The sequence below is a fragment of the Medicago sativa genome, chromosome 4 (genome assembly GCF_051527215.1).
Source record: "Medicago sativa cultivar Bolivia chromosome 4, Bolivia_mono, whole genome shotgun sequence".
In the NCBI taxonomy this organism is placed as follows: domain Eukaryota; kingdom Viridiplantae; phylum Streptophyta; class Magnoliopsida; order Fabales; family Fabaceae; genus Medicago; species Medicago sativa.
Genome location: NC_140752.1, coordinates 12,208,754 through 12,218,143, shown reverse-complemented (window position 1 = coordinate 12,218,143; position 9,390 = coordinate 12,208,754). Strand labels below are relative to the sequence as shown.

At 36.1% G+C, this 9,390-nt stretch overlaps 2 protein-coding genes across 2 annotated transcripts; both read left to right on the top strand.

The window, feature by feature from the left end:
- The first annotated feature begins 898 nt into the window (after window positions 1-898).
- LOC146926376 (uncharacterized) lies at window positions 899-1,579 on the top strand. The gene has a single exon (XM_085706898.1). It carries the CDS (start codon window positions 899-901, stop codon window positions 1,577-1,579), a length of 681 nt encoding a protein of 226 aa, XP_085563024.1.
- A 135-nt stretch (window positions 1,580-1,714) lies between these two features.
- On the top strand, window positions 1,715-4,488 carry LOC146926375 (uncharacterized). The gene is made up of 2 exons (XM_085706896.1): window positions 1,715-2,983; window positions 3,355-4,488. The coding sequence occupies exons 1-2, from the start codon at window positions 1,715-1,717 to the stop codon at window positions 4,486-4,488; spliced, it is 2,403 nt and encodes an 800-aa protein (XP_085563022.1).
- The last annotated feature ends 4,902 nt before the right edge of the window (window positions 4,489-9,390 follow it).

Here is a 9,390-nt window from a genome sequence, read left to right as displayed (position 1 = left end):
TTTAGGGTAGAGACTCGACGTTCCAAAACGCATTAGGTGTTTTGTGGCTTATCATGCATGGGAGGCTTCTTACAAGTTATAAGGTGTGAAGTCGTTAGGGTGGTATTAGACATGACAGCTTAAACCACATCCGTTTGAATTCGTCTAAACCCACCCATAATTTTACAAAGAAACCCTGCAATGATTAGGTGTGGGTGCGGATTTTTCACGAATTTTTAAGTCATGTGCGAGCACAACTTTTGTTGGAGCAGGGATGTGTGCTCAACTTTCAAACCCGATGAAGTTCAGGTGCTGTTGCAGGTTTTTTGTGAGCATTCCGGGCCAGCGCCCCCACCCGCTCAGTTGTAATACCTAGGTGGTATTCATCTGACGTTTAATGCATTGTCTTAGTGCAGATGAATCTATTCTTTGGGTTTTGAGAGATTGCCCACATGTGAGTTATGTTTGGTGCCATTTAGTTTCAAATTAAGAATAAAATGAATCTCTTCATGTGATGTTTGTCTGTTGGGTTCACTTAAACCTGGACCTTTGTAGATGAAGTTCATATACCATCTCGTCAAGAATTGTTTGGCAACCAATGTGTTGTTACTTACTTTAGTATGAAGTGTGTATGAATTTTCTTTTAACTTTTAACTTAAATCCGTTAGTTAGCCACTCTATATTTTGGAAGTTCTTACACTATCCTAATAGGAGTATATGTTTTGTCCTACTTAGGAAGCACGATTGAGAAACTTAAAAAGAGTAGTTACACCAAACGAATAAAAAGTGATGTTTTCCGTTTGTCATATCATAGGATTATTTTAGTCAAAATAATCCAATTCATTGATTAATTAAACTTGTGATAACATAACAGCGAGAGGCAACTGACAATGATATGTGGGATTACTAAACTTAACTTATGCAGATAGATAATTTGTTGTGCTCCTCTTTGTGGGGTTGTTCATCTCATGATTTCTCTTATCGTCCATCTGTTGGTGCGTCTGATGGGTTACTTATTATGTGGGATTTGGAGGTGTCGATTAATGTGTCATTTTCTTTTGATCATGTTCTAGTAGTTCAGGGTAGATTTCTGAAATCTCAAGATGATTTTGTGTTATTCAATGTGTATGCTCCTTGTGACGGGCGGAGTCAGTCATTGTTATGGGATTCTTTAAGTGCCCATATGTCTCTTTATGTTGGTAGTAAGATTTGTGTCTGCGGGGATTTCAATGTCGTGCGGGGTGTCGCGGAAAGAAAGAGTATTATTTCTTCAGTTCGGTCTCAAGGAGGTGCTCTTCATGATAAATTTAATGATTTTATTGACAGAGAAGCTTTGATTGATCTCCCTTTGATTGGTCGTCGTTTTACTTGGTACCTTGGGGATGGCCAGTCGATGAGTCGTATTGATAGATTCTTATCGTTCGAGGCTTGGTGCTTGAGATGGCCGAACTCTCTGCAAGTGGCTCAACTTCGTTGTTTATCTGATCATTGTGCTTTGGTCCTCACTGTTGATGAGCAGAATTGGGGTCCAAAACCGTTTAGGATGTTGAAATGTTGGGTTGATGTTCCAGGTTACAAGGAATTTGTGAGTACTAGATAGCGTCAGTTGCATGTAAACGGTTGGGGTGGGTATGTGTTGAAGGAGAAGCTTAAATTGATTAAAGTGGCTCTTCGGGAGTGGCATCAGACTCATTCTCAAAATATTCCAAGCAAATTAGAGAATATAAAAGGGCGCATGGCTGAATTGGATGAAAAGGGGGAACATTCTTTTTTAGGGGATGATGAGGTGGAGGAATTACATGATCTTTCTGAAGAATTGCATTCTTTATCCCGTATACAATCTAGCATTTGTTGGCAACAGTCACGTATCCGGTGGTTGCGGGAAGGGGATGCTAATTCAAAAAAAAAAAATCATGGTACAATCGCAACAAGAAGGCGCATTAATACCATATCTATTTTAGATGTGGGAGGTGCTACAGTGGAAGCGGTTGTTGATGTTCGTGAGGCGGTGTTTAATCATTTTTCTAACCACTTTAAGGCCCCTGTGGTTGAGCGCCCAAGTGCAGCAGATTTAAATTTCAAGAAGCTCTCTGTTAGGGAAGGGGCGGCCTTCGTGAAACCGTTTAGTATCGAAGAGTTGAAAATCGCGGTGTGGGATTGTGATAGTTACAAATGTCCTGGACCGGACGGAGCCAATTTCGGATTTATCAAAGACTTTTGGGAGGATATGAAAGAAGATTTGTTGCGTTTTGTGTCTGATTTTCATCGTAATGGAAAGCTTATTAAAGGTATCAACAGTACTTTCATTGCTCTTATCCCTAAAAAAGAGTGTCCTCAATCGTTGAATGATTATCGTCCTATCTCATTGGTGGGGAGTTTATATAAGGTTTTGGCTAAGTTACTGGCTAATCGATTGAGGTTTGTCATTGGTAGTGTTATTTCTGATACTCAATCCGCGTTTGTTAAAGGTGGACAAATCCTTGATGGTACTTTGATGGCAAATGAGGTAGTAGGTGAGGCCAAAAAATTAAACAAAAATTTACTCCTCCTCAAGGTTGATTTTGAGAAGGCGTATGATTCAGTGGACTGGAAATATTTGGATGATGTTATGCGTAAAATGTCCTTCCCGACGCTGTGGAGGAAATGGATGAGAGAATGTGTTACTACAGCAACGGCGGCGGTCTTGGTAAATGGAAGTCCAATAAATGAATTCTCTTTGGCTAGAGGGTTGAGGCAAGGAGATCCTCTGTCGCCGTTTCTGTTTCTTTTGGCGGCAGAGGGTTTTCATGTGTCGATGGAGGCCATGGTTTCTAAGAATATTTTTTCTGGTTATCGCGTGGGTCGGGATCAGAATCTATCAGTCTCCCACCTTCAGTTTGCTGACGATACTTTGATATTGGGTGAAAAGAGTTGGGCGAATGTTAGAGCAATGCGGGCTGTTTTGCATCTTTTTGGGGCTGTGTCTGGGCTTCAAGTGAACTTTCACAAGAGTGAGTTGGTGGGGGTAAATGTGAACCGGTCATGGTTTCTTGAAGCGGCAGGGATGTTGAATTGCAGAGTTACTTCCCTTGTGGGGGGGTGACTTCCGTCGGTTGAATTTTTGGGAACCTGTTATCTCTCACATTAAGGCTCGTCTGTCCAGTTGGAAGAGTAAATTCTTATCATTTGGTGGCCGCCTTGTTCTCTTGAATTCTATCCTGACCTCGTTACCTGTTTACGCTCTTTCCTTCTTCAAAGCTCCCTCAGGTATCATCTCTTCTATCGAATCTCTTTTTATTCGTTTTTTTTTTGGGGGGGGGGGGGGGGGGGGGGGGGGGTTGTGAGGAAAATAGAAAAATTTCTTGGATTGATTGGAATACTATTTGTTTGGAGAAGGAGGTTGGTGGTTTGGGGGTAAGGAGAATTAGGGAGTTTAATTTAGCTTTGTTATGGAAGTGGTGTTGGAGGGTGGCAACGAAGAGACATGGGTTATGGTTTAATGTGTTGGCTAATAGGTATGGAATTGTGGGGGGGCGCATTCAGGCCGGAGGTAGGGATGGGTCGGCATGGTGGAAGGAAATTGCCAATATGAGGGATGGGGTTGGTTCGGTGGTGGGGACCTGGTTTCCTGACAATGTTAGATTAAATGTCGGAAACGGTGTAGATACTTTATTTTGGTTTGATAGGTGGGTTGGGGAGACTTCTTTTCAGGTCTGTTTTCGTAGGTTATTTGAACTCTCAGATAATAAATTTCTAACTGTAGCGGAAATGTTTCAGTGGAGGTGGGGTGAGGGTGGGGAGGCGTGGAAGTGGAGGAGGAGACTTTGGGCTTGGGAGGAGGAGCAGTTACAAGAGTGTAGGTTGTTATTACTGTCTTTTGTTCCACAGGTTACCAACAACGATGTTTGGATTTGGGTGTCGGATCCAGTAGCAGGTTACACGGTTAAAGGAGCATATCATTCCCTTTTGAATGAATTGATTAACACGCCTTCTGCATCTCCTGCGGTTTTGCCTAGTATCTGGAGGAAAGATGTCCCGCTTAAGGTTTCTATGTTTGCTTGGCGTCTGTTTCGGGATAGATTGCCTACTAAGGATAATTTATCTCGAAGGAATATCATTCACGAAGATGCTCGGGGCTGTGTTTCTGGTTGCAGGTTGCCTGAAACGGCAGATCATCTTTTTTTACATTGTGCTGTGTTTGGGCAGGTTTGGTATCTTGTTCGTCATTGGTTAGGTATCTCTTCGGTAAATCCCTTAACCATTTCGGAACATTATCTTCAGTTTAGCACTTCTTCAGGTTCTGCTATTTCCAGATGCTCTTTTATGCAATTGCTTTGGTTTGCAAGCATTTGGGTAATTTGGAAGGAAAGGAATGCAAGAATTTTTCGAGCTAAAGAAAACACAATGCATCAGTTGTTAGATAATATTAAGCTTCTCTCATTCTCGTGGTTTAAAGCTAGTTCTGTTGCATTTTATTATAAATATCATGACTGGAGCCAGAACCCTTTTTATTGTTTGGGTAATGGTTAGCTGTCATTTGTCTGTAGAACTTTTGATGTAATTATTGTCTATTTCTCCGGCACACCTTGTGCTGGTGGGAAAGCTGTGTGGTTCTAATATATCTCATTTTGATTTCTTCAAAAAAAACTGACAATGATATGATAAATTTATAACGAAGAAAATTATATGATAAATTTTGATTTTTTTTTTATCAGGTAGTCTAGAGGTTAGAATTCACTTTTTAAAGGTGAATAAGTAGGGTGTCCGAGGTTCAAATCCCGGCCCTTACACATAACAATGCATGTCTCTACCAACTGAGTTATGCTCAAGGTTGGATGAAAAAACTTAACATATATAAGTTTCTCACATTAAGAGAGTCAAAGTGGTGTGAAAAAATAACCGCTTAATATGAAAGTCCGTAGAGGACTACGTACTAAGAATCAACCTACATCATTTTTTATAGTTGATCACCCTATTAAGCAAGTTTTGTACATAACTAGACTTTTGACCCGTACGTTGCACGGATTTTCTCGACTATAATAGAAACCAATAAATAATCTTTAACCCGTAAGATCATTGATATGGTAGAAAATATTTTCTTCAAAAAAAAAGGCGAGAGGATGGGAATGAAATTGGTGTGCAATGCATTTTTTTTAGATGGAATTTGTTAGGTTAAATAATTGCAAACCTAATAAAGCAAATGAGCGGGAAAAAATTAGGTTAAGTTGCTGCAGACGTAACAAAATTAATAAATGCATTTTTTTAGATGGAATTTGTTAGGTCAAATAATTGCAAACCTAATAAAGCATATGAGCGGAAAAAAATTAGGTTAAATTGTTGCAGACGTAACAAAATTAATAGAGCAAATTGCACTCACCTCCCCTGAAGTTTTATTAAAAGGCACTCACACCCCCTCTAGTTTGAAAAAAACATTAACCTCCCTTAAGTTAACACCGTTAACTAACATTTTCTACTTTCACTACTTATCTCTAACATCACAAAAGTTATACCCTAATTTGCTTTTTCTCCCAAAAACAAGAAATATGAAACGCTCTCACCGTCACCGACCTTTCATCACTTTTCCATCAAAACACAACTAGCCTCACACCATTACTTGAGTATCTGTTAACTTGCAAACTGATGTGCAACCGTGTTCCTTTTTGTTTGATTGAGAAAAATCAAAACTCATTTTATGCATTATTATGTATACATGGTTTAAATAATACCAAATTCATCCGAATTATCAACAGTATGTATCCTAATTCAAGCTCCTTTTATACATTGTAGAAACAACTACCATGTTTTCATAATATCTTTTTATTTCCCCACAATTACCAATCAAAAGTTCCACTGATTCAAAAAAAACAGCTTCAGTTTCATTTCTTGATGATACTGGATGAAAAAAAAAAACAAATAGATTTCACTCAAACAAATCAACAAACATCTTATGCTCCAAATTCATATGCATCGAGTTAAATTCCATAGAATGTTAAAAAACTTAGAATGATAAAATGCAGAAAATAAAAATGATTAAGAGAGTTGAAGAGATGAAGAAATAATGAAAATTGGAGAAGACATATAAACGACGGCGTCTATTGAACAAGTGTGCAGGAGAATCGCAAAAATCCATGAATTAAGATGAACAACTGTGAATGAAGATGAATGGATTTTTTTTTGGTGTGCACGGTTAAAAGTAACAGCTGTTAGTTTCTAAGGGGGAAAGTGCCTCAATCATAAAATAAGTAAGGGAGGTTAATGTTTTTACCAAACTAGAGGGGGTGTGAGTGTCTTTTAATAAAACCTCAGGGGAGGTGAGTGCAATTTGCTCAAATTAATAAATAAAGGATGTGTGTACGTAGACATAAATGTAATATACATGACATTAGGAAAATGATTGCTCCATATACTATGTAGTCAAGAAAAATGTCCAGGCTCCATGTAAAAACAGAATCATTCATGGGGGCAAATTTTGATAATTTAAATTGTACGTTAAGTTTATTCATTTTCATCATTCATTGTTCAATAAAAAGGTTTACATTCCTCAAAAAAAAAAAAAAAAAAGGCTTACATTTTGTATATAAAGAATCGTATGGGTATTCTTTCTTTATATGCAACAACCTATTAAAGAGAAGAAAAAAATATCGTTTCTCTAATGTTTTTCCAATTATTCTCACCATCAAAAAACATATTAACTAAAAAAAGGAATATATTAACTAAATATTATATATTTATTAAAAAAAATGCAACTATTTTGTTAGGCTTAATTGATATATTTTTTTTTAAAGATGGCTTAATTGAAATTTTGATTCTCTATTTTTTGTAAATTGGCTAGTTTGTTTTAAAATTTGATATCATCTAAGAAATTTTTCCTCCATTAGAATCGAATCGTATGATTAACACAAAAATCTATTCATTAAATATTTGGTATAAAAATATGATATGAAGATATACTCCATTAAAAATCTCTTAGATGAGAATGTAGTCTTTTAGTTTTTTTTTTTTGTTTTTTTTGCTTTGTGGTGGTCAGGGTTTGAACCCCGGACCTTTCATAAAGTATGCATTAAGCTCACGAGGACCTTTTAGTTTAATCAAAGTAGTCATGTTCTCAAATTCAATTTTAAATCTTTTGACAAAGTGTTTTATCATTAATTACAATTTTTTCAGACTCAAATAAATTATTAATCCCTACAAATGCAAAGAGTATACCGGTAAAAGTAGCTTAGTGGCTAAAATTCACCTTTTTCAAGATGAATAAGTGGAGTGTTTGGGGTTCGAACCCAGCCCCTGCATATAACAATGGACGTCCCTGGCTCCCTGCCAACTGAGCTAAACTTACGGAGACAATCTTTATCTCAAGTACAACAACTATTGTGACATCATTTATGTGTGTATATTTTTAATGGATTTTTCTAGACAGATACTACTCACACCCCAAATAATCCAAGTTACACCCCAAAGTTACTAATATACCCTTTATTCATGTTCACTGCACATTAATTATGTATACGTAAATTCAGTTTACATAGTGTATGTAAACTCAGTTTACGTAGTTTATGTAAATTCAGTTTACATGAGTTAAGTAAACTGAGTTTACATACACTACGTAAACTGAGTTTACATAAGTTAAGACTGAGTTTTAGTTCATGTAAACTGAGTTTACGTAGTTCATGTAAACTGAGTTTACATACACCAAGTAAACGTGTATGTTATTCCTTCTTTTTAGAATATGTACGTAAACTAAATTCACGTGAGATATGTAAACTTAAATTACGTTACCCTTCTACGTAAAACTTAATCAAACAAATTGATGTCGATAGACAAACGTGAAATTAACAACAACTATAAACATCCATGGTAAAATTAACAACATCGAATAAATCATAGAGCAAACGATAAATAGAAACTCGAAGAAATTTATGAAATTCACTTACTTGTATTAATCGAGTACATATTAATGGAAGAGATGTTGATTCAATTGACGATTTTAGTAGGTATTGATTGCATATCCATGGTGGTTTGTGGGTGAAAAAGGGGTGAGGGTTTAGAATGATAATAAAAAAAAAGGGTTTTTAGAAATTTAGATGAAGGGGGCAATTTTGGTATTATTGTAAAAAATTTCATAAATTTGGGTGTAACTATGATTATATAGGGTGAAACTAGAAAGAGTCATTTTTCTATCATGATAATTTTGTACGTGTTAAAAAGTTTGAAATAATATATTTGTATTGTAATTTATGCATTTTATATGAAATATATAACTTTTTAATAAATAATTGTGGTTTTTCAATTAAAACTTAATATTACAAAAGGTTTGAACCACTAAATTTACCAAAAACTTCAATTAACTTCTCAGTTAATAATTATCCGCCATCAATTTACCAAAAGGTTTGATTCAATTATAAGTCATCATTTAATTTATTAGTTTATTAACTATTCTTTATTTTTTACCAAACAAAACTTAGATTTCTTGATAGAAAATTTTGACTTTTATTACGATCTTAGTGAAGAATGATTAATCTCAGCAATTACGCACGAAATATATAGGTAAAATAAAAAAAATGAACATGATAAAGTTGGGCTTAATCCTAATTAGTACACCAACGATAGTGACATCATTCATATGTGTGTGTGTGTGTTTTTTTATTACTGCTCTTCGCCCTGCACGTTTCGCTCCCATCCAGCTAAATGGACATTAATGCCCCTGCGCTAGTTAAGTCACGCAGCGTGACTTAACTAACGCACATTATGATCTTTGCGTGAGTTAAGTCACGCACCATTGGCATGTGCGCGAGTTAACTCACGCAAGTTGGCCGGTGGTTAGAGCTCAAGAACACACGTTTTTTTGACTTTGATCAATGCATTTTAATTGGTTTTGCACATTTTTGTTAAGTTTTTTCACGTTTTTTGACCCTTTTTATGGTAGATATAACCTATGTTACAATCTCCCCATATAAATACACCTCTAAACTTCCCCATTTCCTCACACCATCTCACATTCTCACTCTCCTCCTCACTCTCTCCCCCTATGAATCTTCTTCCTTTCCTTCTTTTTTTCCTTCTTTATTTTGGTGTAAAAATAGAAAGAATGATAAGTAGTGGGAATGCTGGGAAAAAGATAAGTAGTGAGCAGCTTTCTTGGGAAAAGAATCAGATTGGGTAAAACTAAATGTGCAGATTTAGTTTTACCCCAGGAAGGTCGGTTTTCTGGTGGTTTTCTTTTAGTGTTACCACAGGAAAGCTGGTTTTCTTGTGGATTTCTTTTAGTTTTACGCCAGGGAGGTCGGTTTTCTGGTGGTTTTTATTTTTTCGCAGATTTAGTTTTACCCCATTGTAAATGTAATAAGAATTATATTAATAAAATGATATTTTATATCCATTATTTTTGTTTCTTTATTTTTGCTAGTTGTTGCATTTATTTTACGATTGCGTATT